Source organism: Odocoileus virginianus, chromosome 21, assembly GCF_023699985.2.
Source record: "Odocoileus virginianus isolate 20LAN1187 ecotype Illinois chromosome 21, Ovbor_1.2, whole genome shotgun sequence".
Taxonomy (NCBI): domain Eukaryota; kingdom Metazoa; phylum Chordata; class Mammalia; order Artiodactyla; family Cervidae; genus Odocoileus; species Odocoileus virginianus.
This window is the reverse complement of record NC_069694.1, coordinates 47,909,712-47,927,506: the sequence shown is the minus strand read 5'-3', so window position 1 is coordinate 47,927,506 and position 17,795 is coordinate 47,909,712. Positions and strand designations below refer to the sequence as shown.

At 39.1% G+C, this 17,795-nt stretch overlaps 1 protein-coding gene and 1 long non-coding RNA gene across 4 annotated transcripts in view; one reads left to right on the top strand and one right to left on the bottom strand.

The window, feature by feature from the left end:
* Positions 1-17,795, top strand: part of LOC110133759 (uncharacterized) — a 259,888-nt gene that overhangs the window by 33,616 nt on the left and 208,477 nt on the right. The window lies entirely within an intron of this gene.
* Positions 1-17,795, bottom strand: part of ENPEP (glutamyl aminopeptidase) — a 78,639-nt gene that overhangs the window by 3,579 nt on the left and 57,265 nt on the right. The window contains exons 14-18 of the mRNA XM_020887924.2: positions 10,421-10,571; positions 9,331-9,404; positions 9,118-9,222; positions 8,860-9,030; positions 5,620-5,760 (exon numbers count right to left, since the gene is read on the bottom strand). Coding sequence (XP_020743583.2) covers positions 5,620-5,760; positions 8,860-9,030; positions 9,118-9,222; positions 9,331-9,404; positions 10,421-10,571 — 642 coding nt within the window. The remainder of the gene's footprint in view (positions 1-5,619; positions 5,761-8,859; positions 9,031-9,117; positions 9,223-9,330; positions 9,405-10,420; positions 10,572-17,795) is intronic.

Below are 17,795 nucleotides of genomic sequence, written 5' to 3'. Positions count from 1 at the left end.
AATATCATCAGTCATTATCCATAATGTAAGACTGAGGCATGACCCTGCACCTGTCATGTGTGTATCTCCTTGCCTCTGACTTGGCTGTCTAGAGTTACCCAGCCTCTCAAACCCTTCACCTAGCCCTTTGGAGCTACCCCTTTACAGGGAATAACTCATTTGGAGAATGTTTCTTTTCCTGTATCCTCCATAGTACCAGGTCAGAAAAGGAATTGGTGTGGTCATGCTCCCTGTTATGGATTACAAACCATTATTCCTTCACTCTTTAAGACCCTCCGCTTCTTCAGACTATTCCCCTTCATCTCATTTATGATACACTTTGGCATCTGACTCCTAGTTGTCTTTTCTACCCCAGGCCATGACTTCAAGGTTCACTTAGATGAAGATACAACAGCTTAACTCCTTAGTTTCTTGACCTCCTCATTTCCAATGATATTTTCTCCACTCTACTCCAGCCACCAATTTCCATCATCATACTTTGTGATCATCCATAAGTACTCTACCTCTAAAATCATTAATTTATGTATGCTCCATGACATAATTTACCCTCATTCTTTGAGTTTATCTGGATTTCTGGTCCATTGAGCATCTCTATCCCTACTTTCTTCAAGATCATCAGCTTTTCCTTTGCTTTCACTTTTTTCCTAAAATAGTTTAAATTCCATGATATACTATTTTTCAATAACATTTTTGCCTAAGCCCTAAACTTTCTTATAGTTCAATACACACACACACACGTACCTGAACTCACTGTTCTTCTGAAAACTTTTCTAGAAATCTAGACATTTTATTTTCGTCACCTCACTTGCCTTCCATTATTAATCTCAGTCAGCTCAGTGGATCAGTTGTGTCCAACTCTTTGCAACCCCATGGATTGCAGCACACCAGGTTTCCCTGTCCATCACCAACTCCTGGAGCTTTCTCAAACTCATGTCCATCGAGTTGGTGATGCCATCCAACCATCTCATCCTCGGTCATCCCCTTTTCCTCCTGCCTTCAATCTTTCCCAGCATCAGGGTCTTTTCCAATGAGTCAGTTCTTCACATCAGGAGGCCAAAGTATTGGAATTTCAGCTTCAGCATCAGTTTTCTAATGAATATTCAGGACTGATTTCCTTTAGGATTGACTGGTTGGATCTCCTTGAAATCCAAGGGACTCTCAAGAGTCTTCACCAATACCACAGTTCAAAAGCATCAATTCTTCGGCACTCAGCTTTCTTTATAGTCCAACTCTCACATCCATACATCACTACTGGAAAAACCATAGCTTTGACTAGACAGACCTTTGTCAGCAAAATAATGTCTCTGTTTTTTAATATGCTGTCTAGGTTGGTCATAGCTTTTCTTCCAAGGAGCAAGTGTCTTTTAATTTCATGGCTGCAGTCACCATCTGCAGTGATTTTGGAACCCAAGAAAATAAGGTCTCTTACTGTTTCCATTGTTTCCCCATCTATTTGCCATGAAGTGATAGGACTAGATGCCATGATCTTAGTTTTTTGAATGTTGAGTTTTAAGCCAGGATTTTCACTCTCCTCTTTCATTTTCATCAAGAGGCTCTTTAGTTCCTCTTCGCTTTCTGCCATAAGTGTGGTGGCAGAAACCTCATCTGCATATCTGAGGTTATTGATACTTCTCCTGGCAATCTTGATTCCAGCGTATGCTTCATCCAGCCCAGCATTTCGCATGATGTATTCTGCATATAAGTTGAATAAGCTTTCTAACTTCTAATCTATCAAATTCTAAAGGTTGTTCTTATCTTTTCATCTTTATCATTACATCCACAGTATAATCTACCACCATCTTTTATTAGGATTACTCTAGTAGCTCTATAATTGCTTTCCCCACATTCCCCATTTAGGCTTTACCACTAGAGCTTTCTTTTGAAAACAAAATTGATCATTTTACTTTCTTACTTTAAACCCATTACTGACTTACCATTGCTTTTAGAACAAAAGCCCAAATCTTAATGTGATCCCCAAAAGCTTAGCCCTGAACTTTCCTCTTTTCAGCCAGGAATGCTCACCTCCTGTTCATCTAATTTACTCCTGCTCTTCTTTCAGAATTCAGCTCAGTCATCACTCCCTTAGTGAACCCCTTAACCTCCAATTTCTCTTGACTTGGTCAGTTTCCCCATTACACTCTTTCAGTGTACCCAGAACCCTTTCTATCTGTAGTTATTACAGTTTTAATTATACATGTATTTATGTGATTCTTTGCTTACTATCACAGGCATTCCTGGTGGCTCAGATGGTAAAGGATCTGCCTGCAGTGCAGGAGACCTGGGTTTGATCCCTGGGTTGGGAAAATCCTTTGGAGAAGGGAATGGCTACTTGATCCAGTATTCTTGCCTGGAGAATTCCATGGACAGAGGAACCTGGTGGGCTACAGTCCATGGGGTCACAAAGAGCCGAACATGACTGAATGACTAACACTTTCACTTTACTTAATATTGCTCTTCATCATTAGACTCTAAACTCCATGAAAACAGAGAACCAGATCTTTTTCTCCTTGTACACTATTGTACCTTTAGTGCCAAGCACAGAGCCTAGCACATAGTATATGCTCCATCATGTTTATTGAATGAAAGAATTATTATTTAAAATGAGATACCAGTTTTCATGTACTCAATTAATAAGAATATTTTTAAATGGTAGCACTGAGTATTGGCAAGGGTTGGAAAGTAGGCAAAGTTAATGGTAAAGTTTGTTCTGGGAGACAGTTTTGCAATATTCATCAGAAACTAAAAATGAACACATCCTTTAACTCAGCAGTATTGCTTCTAGTATTATTTGTATCCTAAGGAAATTGTCAAGGACATTCAAAGAGAACAGAGAAGCTCAGTTTCAAAGATGTTCATTAGTGCATTAAATAATAAGTGTTTAAATAAACAGTGGAAAATTTTGAACAATTTTATTATCCAATAGATGGAGATTAGCTACACAAATTAAGATGTTTATTTACATGTTAAATTTACATGTTGAAATATGACTGAGAATTTGCATAGGTACTTGCAGTTTTTATTCAATCTATTCATTGCTAGTTTCTAAATATATTGTTTAAGTTTTAGTCACAAGGAATAAAACAGAAGAGAAATGTTATAGAAATTATAGAAAATCACTGGAAAAACTGTTAGCTGTAATAACAGACTTTCTTCGAATCTGTAAAATATCATTACAGGAACTTAGTATGATTTCCTTTTTTAAAATTTCAATTTTCTTATCATAAAATGGGTGTATATTATTTTGCACAAAATATAGAGAAGCAAAAATAAGGATACAGACATCACCCATAATCACACCACCTAAAAATAATCCCTATTGTCACATAGCTATTTTCCCTTGAGTCATTTTTCCATGGCTGTTTGTTTTACAGAAATGGAATGATATTAGACATATGTTTTCATAATCTGCTGTTTTTTACATTATCCTATATTGTGGCTATCTTTTTATGTCTTTAAATAGGCTTCTTTGATGTTATTTTTAATTCTCAGTCATATTTCAACATTTAATATAAATATGCTTATTCCAAGAAACTAATACCATTTAAGGGGAAATATGTAACATTCAGAAAACTAAGATCATGGCATCTGGTCCCATCACTTCATGGGAAATAGATGGGGAGACAGTGGAAACAGTGTCAGACTTTATTTTTTGGGGGCTCCAAAATCACTGCAGATGGTGACTGCAGCCATGAAATTAAAAGACACTTACTCCTTGGAAGGAAAGTTATGACCAACCTAGATAGCATATTAAAAGTAGAGACATTACTTTGCCAACAAAGGTCTGTCTGGTGAAGGCTATGGTTTTTCCAGTGGTCATGTATGGATGTGAGAATTGGACTGTGAAGAAAGCTGAGCACTAAAGAATTGATGCTTTTGAACTGTGGTGATGGAGAAGACTCTTGAGAGTCCCTTGGACTGCAAGGAGATCCAACCAGTCCATCCTAAAGGAGATCAGTCCTGGGTGTTCATTGGAAGGACTGATGCTGAAGCTGAAACTCCAATACTTTGGCCACCTCATCCGAAGAGTTGACTCATTGGAAAAGACCCTGATGCAGGGAGGGGTTGGGGGCAGGAGGAGAAGGGGACGACAGAGGATGAGATGGCTGGATGGCATCACCGACTCGATGGGCATGGGTTTGGGTAGATTCTGGGAGCTGGTGATGGACAGGAAGGCCTGGTGTGCTGCGATTCATGGAGTTGCAGAGAGTCGGACACGACTGAGCCACTGAACTGAACTGAACTGATGCTGTATATTTATCATATTGATTATTTTTAAAACTAAAATAAGGATTTAATTATATCTTAAATATTTTGAAAAATAATTATGTAAAAATAATCTCTGATTTAATATTATATGGTATGAGGTAGTATTTACATGATTTCAGTCATGTCCCATTGACTTAATTTTTCATTCATAATCATAAATTAAAGTCAAACTTTATCACCACACAATATTGACTTATTGAGTTCATTCAACTTCACAGTTTCATGTAAGTGTTTAGTGGAAAAAATAAAAGCAAATAATAATTTCTGAAGTGTTTTTGGAACTTTGTGGTTAAGTCTCAAACTGGAAAGGACATTAGTGGTTGGTCATCAGCTGTCATAAAAATCATAAAGCAAAAGCTTTATAACAAAGCAGATTATTTATTTTAAGATGACTATAAATTATTCAGAAACAGAGGCAGTAAACCCACTCATTCTGAAGTCTGGAAAATGTTTAAGAGTTTGAAAATATGTGACTGAAGCTTGGCTCATTTCTGTTTTATTTGTCTTATCCTATTTTAATGGGGAAATTATACTTTTTCAAATTAACCATAATTAATATTGGGCTTTTTTGTTTGTGTCTCATATATGGTTGTTACGTGATTTAGGCTACTTGAAATAATAAGAGAATTAGATTATCATATGATGAAGAAATATTAAAAGCCTTGGGAGAGGGGTTTAACTAGCACTGGAAGCAGTTCATTAATTTATTTGTCCTGAAAAAATTAAACTTTAGGTCTAATAAATTTAAGGTCAACTGTTTTTGACTTTTATGATCATACAAACCTGTTTTTTCCTACTTCTTAATTTTTTAAGAGTTAAACAATGAACTAACTTTTTAAATGAAATATGCATTATTTGAAATAAATCACAAGTGTATGCTTAGTTGCTTGGTCGTGTCCGACTCTTTGCGAGCCCATGGACTATAGCCCACCAGGCTCCTCTGTCCATGGGATTCTCCAGCAAGAACACTGGACTGAGTTGCCATTCCCTTCTCCGGAGGACCTTCCCTACCCAGGGATCAAACCTGGGTCTTCCGCATTTCAGGCAGATTCTTTACTGTATGAGCTACAGGGAAACTCCTTTAGGGTCTTCTCTGATGACTCAGATTCAATTTAGGCATGTTTGAAGATTTCAGAAATCTATTGATCAGTTGGAAACACTACTTTCCAAGAAAGGAATTATGCTTAAACTAGTATATTGCTTCCCTGGAGGGAAAATACCATGATCCTTTACTTCTGATAATATACCATTTCAGATATTGTATAGATGTCAGAGAAAGCACAAAAAAGAGAAAAAAGAACTTGTAGATGGTATCAGGCAAAGAGAACAACAAATCATTATCTGATCACTCACCTGTTGACTAGATATTCCCAGTTGAGTTGTATCCAATTCCAGGCCATAGTCTTCCCATAGCTGTTATATGAGATGTATTGAATGACTGTAAACACATCCTGCGTTTTAATAAGGTTTGGGTCCTTGAGTAAATCCAAATACCTAAAAGAAGTCAAATGGAAAAGCAATTCAAAATGAACTTTCAGTGTTCACCCTTAGCTAAATTCCAATAGAACATAGCTTTCATTCCAGTAATTTAATTCTTGAGTCATCAACTGAAACAAATAAGAAAAATAATAAAACATAATTTAATATTTTCTAAAATACTTAACTGATTGTAATTTTGAGGACTACTGAATTGTAAACTTTATGAAAATTTCAGTTATTTTGGAAGTACTCTAACAGTTAAAACCCACAATTTTAACTATTAATTTAAAAAATTAATTGTATTTATTTAATAGAAGCACTTCATCCATTTGCCAATTATTCCATTAAACTAAAAAAGGAACGAATTAAGTACTGATACTCTTTCTTTTTCATAATTTTATAAAATCATAGAATTTTGGCTGTGCTGGGTCTTCCTTGCTGCACAGGTTTCTCTCTAGCTGCGGTGCATCTCACTGTGGTGGCTTCTCTCGCTGTGGAGCATGGGCTCCAGGGCATGTGGGCTCTGCGAGCTGTGGTGTGTGGGCTCAGTAACTGTGCCTCCAGGGCCCTGGAGCACAGGCTCAGTAGCTGCGGTACATGAGCTTAGCTGCTCTGCTGCCTGTGAGGTCTTCCTGGATCAGGATTCAAACCCACATCTCCTGCATTGGCAGGCAGATTCTTCAGCCCTGCACCACCAGGGAGGTCCTTATATTCTTATTTTGTATGCGATTACAGTTAAGTCTTCATTGATGCTTTTGAACTGTGGTGTTGGAGCAGACTCTTGAGAGTCCCTTGGACTGCAAGGAGATCCAACCAGTCCATCCTGAAGGAGATCAGTCCTGGGTGTTCATTGGAAGGACTGATGTTGAAGCTGAAACTCCAATACTTTGGCCACCTGATACGAAGAACTGACTCATCAGAAAAGACCCTGATGCCGGGAAAGATTGAAGGTGGGAGGAAAAGGGGATGACAGAGGTTGAGATGGTTGGATGGCATCACTGACTCAATGGATATGAGTTTAAGTAAACTCTGGGAGTTGGTGATGGACAGGGAGGCCTGGCGTGCTGCAGTCCATGGGGTTGCAAAGAGTCAGACATGACTGAGCAACTGCACTGAACTGAAGATTGTAAAAAACAACTTTCTAATATAATCTGTATGGTTAGATTAGTTGGCTATAATTAGAGTATAAAGCAAATAAGTCCAAGATAAATTAAGTGACCAAATAGATTTTTATTCACTTTATTCCATGGCTGTACCCAGAGGGAATATCTGAGCATGCTCTAATAAACTTCCATAAATTGCACTTGAGTGGGGCACTCCTGAATTTTGTACAATTTATCTTTTATCCTCTAGTTTGTAAGAATATTAGTAAGGCATCTAAGTGGAGCTTCCCAGGTGGCACGGTGGTAAAGAATTTGCCTGCCAATGCAGGAGATCCAAGAGATGTGGTTTGATCCTTGGGTCAGGAAGATCCCTTGGAGTAGGAAATGGCAACCCACCCCTGTATTCCTGCCTGGAAAATTCTGTGGACAGAGGAGCCTGGTGGGCTACAGTCCATGGGGTTGAAAAGAATTGGGCATAACTGAACACACACACAAGGCATCTAAGTACTTGCTAATTTTATCATCATATACAATTAACACCATGACAACCAAGTAATGAATCAATATGATGTTTTGTGGAATGTCAAGATGGTCAAGTTCTGATAGATAGACTATCTATCTTAGGCCAGAGAGAAGGAGACTTCAAATATAGCCCTGAGGTGAGATAGTGAAAGTATATTGTTGTCCCTGCTAAGTAAAAACAAACGGTTTCTGGTAGCTCTTACAAATTCGTTCTTGCACTATCATTTACTATTTATATTCTGCCTCTCCCATGAACCTATAAGTTTCTCAAGAATAGATATTATTCTTTTTCATTTTTATTCCCACAATCTACATACCTATACATAGAAAGGATATCTTAAGTGTTGGTTAAATGATTGAAGCAAATAACTCATTATCTATACAAGCAAAAAATGAATAAGGCAGAAACTAGTTGATTTGGGACATAGGTGTGAAGTGGGAGAACATTCATAGATGGGCTTCAAGTGGTCTTTGTATATTTTGAGTATAATGTAAATAACTATTTGTGTGTGCATTCATGTTGTGGTGGACAGAACAGAAACCAGTTTTCCTCTGCTGACAGAAACCAGTTTCGTCCTGGGTTTGGATCAAGGTATCCATCCTAAAGGAGATCGGTCCTGGGTGTTCATTGGAAGGACTGATGCTGAAGCTGAAACTCCAATACTTTGGCCACCTCATGCAAAGAGTTGACTCATTGGAAAAGACCCTGATGCTGGGAGGGACTGGGGGCAGGAGGAGAAGGGGACGACAGAGGATGAGATGGCTGGATGGCATCACCCACTCGATGGGCATGAGTTTGAGTAAACTCTGGGAGTTGGTGATGGACAGGGAGGCCTGGCGTGCTGTGATTCATGGGGTCACAAAGAGTCGGACACGACTGAGTGACTGAACTGAACTGATCTTTGATTCTAGGGAGGGCAAATTGCTACCCCATTGTCAGAGTAGCATGATTGGCCCAAGTCACTCAAAGGAGCTTGAGTTCGTCGTAGTCAGCAAGTGATCAAGTGGTAGACCCAGAGAATCACCCAGAATGATCAAGGGTGACCTAGTGCTGGATTATGAGAGGAAGTGGAGATAACTGACCTCTTATCATAAAAGACAGAGTCTTGTGAGGAGGAGGTCTTTTGCTCCTGTCTTTCTTCCATTGAACATATTTATGTGAAGACAAAATATTTGGAGCTCTGGAAGTCATAAAATATCCAACATGTTGAAGATGGCAGAAAAGAAAGAGAAAGAGCCCTGGTCTTGGATAAAATGTTGACTCACTGTTCATGACTGGAAGTTATCTACCTCTTGAATTTTTTATATGAGATAATGTGTCTTTATTTTTTAAGCCACTCTTACATGGATATTTTATTTCTTGCCAGGAAAATAATTTTTTAATAGACTTTATTGGACATGTATCTTCCATTAATTAGCATTTTAAAGAGACTGTGACATGTAAACTATCAAGTACCATTCATGTAATTTTTAAAAAGTTCCAGCTTACCTTGACAAAAGAGTAACATTCTTCACTGATGCTAATCCATACAGTAGCTTTTCTTTTTCTTGAGCTAATGAAGTTTTCTGGTATTGCTGGAGAGTGTAATTCCATGAAGTCTCATTGCCAGAGTTCTGCATACCATACCGATATACCAGAAGCCTGAGATTTACAGGAAGGCTAGAAGAAGAAACAGTGTTTCAGAGATTTTAATTCCTCATTTCTCAGTTTAAAGTCTTCTAGATATGAAATCATGGAAACAGTCACCTTACAGTCCCAGTTAGCCACTCCTGAAATAACTGGGAAGCATTGTTCAAGGCATCGCTGTCTCCCATCTTGCACGCCAGTCCTAATACAGAGGCACGGAGTAATCTAAGAAAACAAACACACACAGAGCTGGGGCCTTGAGCACTTTTCAACATATCTTAACACACACAAATATTAAACAAATATTAATTTTTAAAAAGGTAAAAAAATTACTTTGTGAGGTGGTCTCCAGAATCATTCCATCCCAGAAAATCTGCAGTGGGCTTCACTTGATCTCGGAAGTATTTCTGAAATAAAAGCCCCATGTGCAGTGAGTAATAATTTACTATTTAGCAACAGTCTCCCATTTATTATTATCTACAGTTCCCAGTGGTAATCTTTTCCCCTACTAGTTCAGAGAACTTTGGGCCTGTACTTAGGAAAGATATATATTCCAGTTTTTATCACATAGCAATTTTACTTCAGTCCTGAACATAAGAACATTCTGGATCACTCTGTAATGTTTTATAGAACTTTGGGTCATCCCCTTTTAACCTCCACTTCTTAGCTGACATTTTAATAAATAGAATAACACCTGATAGACTTACCATACTAAAGATTGCTCAAGTATTAATGAAATAGTAACTAATATTTGCATATTGCCTTAAGATCTACAAAGGATATTTATATTATATGATTCTTACTATCCCATTAGCATGGGCAGTCAAGTACTAACTTCCTATTGTACAAAGAAAATAAAGAAATATGAAATCATTTGTCCAATTTCTTTCATAAAGAAAATGGAAGAGCTAGAAATTGGAATCCAGAATTTGTTTAAAATTACAAGTGTCCTTGTAATCAGAAAGTGCTACAGAAATCACAAAGTCAAGAAAAGTAGTCTGAATGACTGTCATAATAAAATCTCAATGTGAAAATAACAGCAGTAATAATAAGGAAAATGATGTTATATTTTGATAAGAATAAATTCATTTTAACATAGATAAATCCATTAAAAATAGGATCTAGTTTGTATCTATGGTTTAAAACATTTTTTGTTTTAAATAAAATATTAACTATTGTATTTCTTCTAACACTAAAATACACCTTTAAGTGGTATACTGAACCAGAAATACTGATACACTTCAAGCTGAAAGAAAATAGCATCTCTTTGATTTGATTAGTCAAGTCATTGTAATTTCCTTTGATTTTACTTGACAGTCAAGATATGCTTTTGTGTTTCCCAGGAGCTCCTTCTCTCATAAATCTTCCTATTCTACCAATGGGACTAAACATCTACTTTCATGAGCTATAGCATTTGCATTACCTCAATCACAGGGTATAGCTCTTTATCATCTTCAAACATGCTAATAATATAGGTTACAGCTGAAATGACTCTGTGCCATGGTAAATATTCCTTTTCTTCTTTGAGATACTTGGTCAAGTTCAGAGCCTCCTTATAATTTAGAAGCTGAGCTCTAAGAAAGAAAAAAAAAATCCCACAGTAAATTAAAACCAATAGATTGATTTCCTTTGACTGAAAGTACTAACATGGGCATCACAGACTTCAATGTTAATGAGAATCCTTCAATTAAACAATTAAGAAAATGCATTACTATAAAGGTCCAATCAAAGAGGTTTCTTCACAATGATGTGTTAGTGTTTTCATATGTTCAACAATAAAGGGGAAGACAATACAATACATTAAGGTATGCATTGAAAAATTGCTGTGACAGAATTTTAGATCAAACAAAAGCCATTTAGTTGTATGGTTAATATTGACAAATAGAAACTTTTAAACATTAGGTTCACTAGCTGATTTTAATATACAAATGCACCATTATAATTGTACCTTATTGAATTTTTTATGTTTGATATGAATAAGAAATATAACGGTACTTGTGAATCATCAATGCTTAAAACATTTCAATTGAACTTATATTCCCCATAAAACATCTCCTTTTAATACATTTCCCAGTAATATTTATAAATAAAAATGGATTTTGTTCCTCAAAACAATGTGAAATTACTATTGACACTTTAAAGAGTCCAACTTATTCCTCCTTAGAAAAGATTTTGGAACCTTTTGAAATAATATTCTCAGAAATCTGTTATTCCTCAAATTTTAGCCTAGGTTTTGTAAAGACTCTTAGGTGGGAATCCTGTCTTTCCAAATTACATTTTGAAAGTTTAGGTTAAATAATAAACTTTAAATTACTGAGGAGTGAAAAAGTTGGCTTAAAGCTTAACATTCAGAAAACTAAGATCATGGCATCTGGTCCCATCACCTCATGGGAAATAGGTGGGGAGACAGTGGAAACAGTGTCAGACTTTATTTTTTTGGGCTCCAAAATCACTGCAGATGTCGATTGCAGCCATGAAATTAAAAGACACTTACTCCTTGGAAGGAAAGTTACGACCAACCTAGATAGCATATTAAAAAGCAGAGACATTACTTTGCCAACAAAGGTCCATCTAGTCAAGGCTACGGTTTTTCCAGTGGTCATGTATGGATGTGAGAGTTGGACTATAAGCTGAGTGCTGAAAAATTGATGCTTTTGAACTGTGGTGTTGGAGAAGACTCTTGAGAGTCCCTTGGGCTGCAAGGAGATCCAACCAGTCCATCCTAAAGGAGATCAGTCCTGGGTGTTCATTGTAAGGACTGATGCTGAAGCTGAAACTCCAGTACTTTGGCCATCTCATGTGAAGAGTTGACTCATTGGAAAAGACCCTGATGCTGGGAGGGATTGGGGGCAGGAGGAGAAGGGGATGACAGAGGATGAGATGGCTGGATGGCATCACCGACTCAATGGGCATGGGTTTGGGTAAACTCTGGAAGTTGGCGATGGACAGGGAGGCCTGGCGTGCTGCGATTCATGGGGTCGCAGAGTCGGACACGACTGGGCGACTAAATTGAACTGAAGTCATACTGGTGCATTGAGTGCTATTATGTTTGAGATCATTTTTTGTGAATGAGGAATAATGTAATCATATCTTGATTTCTCTCCTGAATTGATAAGAAGATAAAATGGTGTTGGAGATCTAGGTAAGAATAAACATTTTTGGCAGCATATGATTTGTACTAATGTGATATAATACAAAGTTTATTTTCAGTTCAGAGAGCCGATTTCTCCTATTTTCTCAGATCTTGATCTTATTTGTTGTTGTTCAGTCGCTCAGTTGTTTCCAATTCTTTGTGACCCCATGGACTACAGCATGCCAGGCTTCCCTGTCCTTTACCATCTCCCAGAGCTTGTTCAAATTCATGTCCATTGAGTTGGTGATGCCATCCAACCATCTAATCCTCTGTCATCCCCTTTTCCTCCTGCCTAAAATCCTTCCCAGCATCAGGGTCTTTTCTAATGGGTTGGCTATTCGCATCAGGTGGCCAAAATACTAGAGCTTCAGTTTCATCAGTCCTTCCAATGAATATTCAGGGTTGATTTCCTGTAGGATTGACTGGTTTGATTTCCTTGCTGTCCAAGGGACTCTCAAGAGTCTTCTCCAGCGCCACAGTTCAAAAGCATCAATTCTTCGGTGCTCAGCTTTCTTTATGGTGCTCAACCTTCTTTATGATCTTTTTAAAAGGATTTATATTTTGGAGCATTCAACTTGTCTTAATAAAAGTATAACTAATATTGAGAAATGGAGTACTTTATTGAGAATGTTTGTTGAGTAGAAAGTGATTGTAGAATTTTATGTTGCAATTTGAAACTTGATAATTTTCTAATTTTAATAATTCTCTAGTTTCCTGGGTGGATAGAGCAACAGCTTTGTCCAGTCAGTATTTTCTTAGAATAACTATGAATAGTTGTTGTTCTGAGGATCAAATTGGTGAAGGCTAATGAAAGTTTATGAAGAATAATAGGTAATTAAAAAACCTACTGGGCTGTAAATTTATAGCAGGTGAAGTTTAGAGGCCCATTTTATAAATATATATAAATACTATATATTTAACTGTTGAAAAATTGATATCCTATCCTAGTGCCTTGTTTTTTCAACACATTTGATAGCTATGCAATCATTGCACTTGTCTTTTTTAAGGCTGAGTCACTTGGTCAGAACACTGGACTGAGAATGACTTGTCAGTTATTATAGAGATAATATTTTGAGAATTAAGTTGATGCCCTTTTCATTTCCCACACATCATGCTGCTGCTACTGCTGCTAAGTTGCTTCAGTCGTGTCCGACTCTGTGTGACCCTGTAGACGGCAGCCCACCAGGCTCCTCTGTCCCTGGGATCCTCCAGGCAAGAACACTGGAGTGGGTTGTCATTTCCTTCTCCAATGTATGAAAGTGAAAAGTGAAAGTGAAGCCAGCCGCTCAGTCATGTCCAACTCTTAGTGACCCCAGGGACTGCAGCCTACTAGGCTCCTCCGTCCATGGGATTTTCCAGGCAAGAGTACTGGAGTGGGGTGCCATTGCCTTCTCCCACATCATGCTGTTCTGTGATATCGATACTTCCAAGGAAGAGCAGTGTCTTTTAGGATCATGATTCTCAAGTTTGAGCATGTATCAGCAACATCTGGAAGGTTTTTTAACACTTGGGCCCCATCTCTAGAATTTGTGACTCAGCAGGTCTGGTGTAGGGCCTAAGAATTCTCATTTCTCACAAGTTCCCAGCAATGCTGATACTACTGGGACCGTGTGTGAAGAATCAGTTTTTAGAACAAAGACATCTACAGTGCCCTTCCGTCCAAGGTCCCCTTACAGTGCTGTTTTGGCTCATAGCTGCACTTTTTCTTCAGAGAATAGCCCTTGACCAAATACATCCATCTTGCTTAAAAGGTTATGCAACCCCTACCCCTGGTCATTGATTGTCTGATGCAGGAATGCAACAGGCCAGTCTGCTTCCCTCAAGCTGGGTCACTGTGTAGTACAATTCATGAATGGCTTCCTGCTGGAATCTGGCAAAGCTAGACTCCAGCTAAGACCATGTCATCGTTGCTCAGCTTTTCCCCTGCTCCACCCTGCTTCTCACACTCCCTACCTCATGAGAGTCCTCTTTCAATAAACCACATGTTCACGAAACTCCATTTCAGACTCTGCTTTGAGGGAACTCAAGACAGCATTTTTACTCACTTTGAGTCACCAACCCTATTTATTAAATCTGTAGACCAACCGCAGTTCTGAAAGCCAGATTTGGTTGAGAATTTTCCTTATTCAAAAATCTTCCATTTATAGTAAGAGTCCGGCCTGAGGAACTTTGATCCTAGAATTGACCTACAATCTATCTTGTAGAGAGGATGGAGGCCATAACTTAAAGTTCCCACAAAATGCTATGAAGAAGAAAACAAAAAGGTCTTTTGAGGAAATGCTTGCTCTATCTTGGGCTGAGGTACTCAGAAGTTTGGGGAATCTTGGAACAAAAGGTTTGGTTTTGCTTTCCTGGGTGTGACCTGGAAAGACTGCACAGTCCTTCTCCAAGAAGGTCGAGTTCAGCCCAATGTCTTTATCAAACAACGGCTTTTGAGTGGAACAGCAGAAATGGTTGAGAGAGGTGGTTAGGTAGAGGGATCTGACCCTATGGTCTCAAGTTCTTCAGCAAAGCCTTCAGGTGGTGTGGAGACTTTTGAAAACTTCGCATGTGTTTGGTCTCTCGACATTAACTTTCTAATTAAATTCAGATTTCTGGCTTAAAACAGTCTCCTTGCAATCAACTAGATCCCTTTTGGAGTCTTTCCCCAGCAACTCGCTTCTCCTTTCTTTAAAAGGCAGTCCTCAATAGGGTGGGAAAAGTTACTTATCTAGTTCTGTGCCGTGGTCTGGTCAGCTCTGTAAGCATCTATAAAAAGGTAATCTGGTGAGCCTCGAGGTCTGTAACCTTGACATGGCTGATGTCCACTTTGTGGTCTTTATTTGCTAACCTGGCCCTCACCTTGGACATGGTTGGAGCCACAGTACCGTGAAGTCTGGCAAAAGTCTGATTGCATCATTAGTTTAGGCGGCCCTTGAAACCGCCTTCTCTGTCATCCTTTGCTCAGCTAGAAACTCCTGCTCCCTCCTGTGTGCTGGCCAGCCAGCACTCTGCTTTCACGGGTGCTATTCCTGGCGCCTCTCATGGCTTTTGCACACAGTGGGCTGCAAAGTGCCAAATAAGCTATTGAAAAGATAAAACTCTACTGTAACAGGTAGACCAAAAAGGATTCTTCCTGTCTCAATTTTGGCAAGGCCCCCCATACCAAGCCCCTTGACCCATGCTCTAAAGTAAGATGTGGGCCCACCCAATCGGGGTTGACACAGTCAGGAGCCTCAGCTTTCTGTGACCCTCGGCTGATAGCCCACTACAGCCTGGGAAAGAGACTGGAATGCCTAACAGGGAGAGAGAGACATTTCAGAAGAGGGCTTTTGGAGTAGGAAATGCCTACCTACTCCAGTACTCTTGTCTGGAGAATTCCGTGGACAGACAGAGGAGCCTGGCAGGCTACAGTCCATGGGGTCACAAAGAGTCAGACACGACTGAGCGACTAACACACACTTCTGGAGGATTCCATCAGTGTACGCCAAGTGCTATCCTCTCACGGAGGACAAGACTGTAGGATGCTTCCCCCCTCACACCCAGACTAGAAAAGAGGTTTTAATGGAACCACTTGAAGAGTTTTATCTGTGTATCCTGGAACTCATGTGGACACAGTGGCCTGGTATCTGATCCCAAGAAATCTAAATGATGAGAGACTGTAGTTGACTACTGTTTTAACATCGGAGTGAAGAGATAAGACTGCATGAGGTGGCCCGTCTCTCCAGACTTTGTCAGGGGAAAGGACATGTGAATACCTGCCATAGACTAGATGTGGTTCGGAAGTTTTCACTTCCTCACCTCAGGGAGCTGCAAAAGAAAGACCGTTGGCCATGGAATGGGCCATAAGATAGCACATATCCCCAAGTAGACAGCATATCAGGATCTTCCCTCGCCGGCCCCCTCTGTGCTCCCTGCAGTGGAGAATTAGAGGTGACATGGTAAGAAGCAGGGGCTCCATGTAGCAAGACGGAGAAATCAGGCACCTTGTTCTCATTGCAGAGAAACCAGCCTGAGTGGGGGCTGGGAGAAACTTTAAATGAACTTAAAAACTTTGAGGGTATAACTAGGCAGGGCATATGGTTGAGCTGAACCTGTCGTGGGGACTCAAAGTGACTGGGTGAATTCTTACTCCTTGCCATCAGCAAATGTGCCCAGCTGGAGAGCAGTTAAGAGTCCTGGCTCCTCACATTTGGGGGCAGGGGAATCAAGAATATATTTATTTTTAGATCTGCCCTTTTACTGATGAAACATAATAGTTCATTTCTTTTTGAATATCAGAGTAGAACTGTGTGAATTCTAATCCTACCTCATGCACTTACCTATCTATTTTCTATTTTTCTCTGAAGTTCGAGTGATTTGGAACAGACTCTAATACAGGTGGGGGCCTGTTTATCTCTGAGTCCATTTTTCCTCATGTGTTGCAGACAGAAATTGGGTGATAACTCAGTAGCTCAGGCAATGTTTCAGATGACAGCTCAGGTATTTTCTGGATTGGTGCTGTGTGATTCTACATGCTTTTTGACTTTCAAATTTGTTTCACTTTCTTCCTTTCTGAAGCTCTTCAAAATTTGATGGGGCTATGGTCAAGCAGCTGAACAAATGCAGGAAGATTGTTCAATTGTGTGAGTTATCCACTTTGTACACCATTCCTCAGAGAAAGCTGATCAAGAGGCTTTCACTTCTTAAAGCAAAAGAACTGTCTGCATTGTGTTATGATGGAAATTAAACTGTAAAGGTACAAGATTCTAAGCTTTGGAAAAGGTCACGATCCATACACAGGAGAGTTTTCAGAAAAAAAAAAATCTAATAGTCCTGTTTAAAAAAAGGTTTTTTTCTTCTTCTTTTTTTTTTTTTTTTTGCCACACCATGCAGCTTAATTTCTTAATTGCTGGACCAGGGGTTGAACCCATACCCTCAGCAGCAAAAGTGCAGAGTCCTAACCATTGCACCACCAGGGAATTCCCTAAAAGGTGGATCATTTTCTTTCACCATATCACCACTTAATTTTCCCAACCTACATAGTGCCAGGAACAGAGTAGGTGCTCAATAAATATTTATCAAATGAAGGATCTACATACCATAACATAATTAAAATAATCTTACATAGCCAGGAGATTAAACTTGGAGGTTCACCAAAGAGAATCAAGTTCTATTACCTACAATAGAGTCTAGATTACGAATTTAGAAGAGCTTTTCTAAAATGCCTGTCTTGTTTAGTTGCTAAATTGTGTCCAACTCTGTGCGATCCCAGGGAATGTAGTCTGCCAGGCTCCTCTGTCTATGAGATTTCTGAGGCAAGAATACTGGAGTGGGTTGTCATTTCCTTCTCTAGGCTATCTTCCTGACCCAGGGATCAAACCCGTGTCTCCTGCATTGACAGGTGGATTCTTCACCACTGAGCTACCAAATGCTTCTTCGCTGCTGCTAATCAACGGTGGGTGCCTTTCGGTCAAGCACTATGATCTATTGGGCACTTCCTAGAGAATGGACAATGGTTGGGGTCCTTTGTGTACATTCTCTCACTTATTCCTCACAAAAGTCTTCTAAGTTCATATCCATTTTACTAATAAGGAAACGAACTGAAGCAGAGACAGGACACTCTCTCAAGGTTATACAGAGCCAGGATTTTAATGCGGTTTGAGAGCTTGCTTTTAATTCCCTATAAATTCCCCCCTTAAAAGTG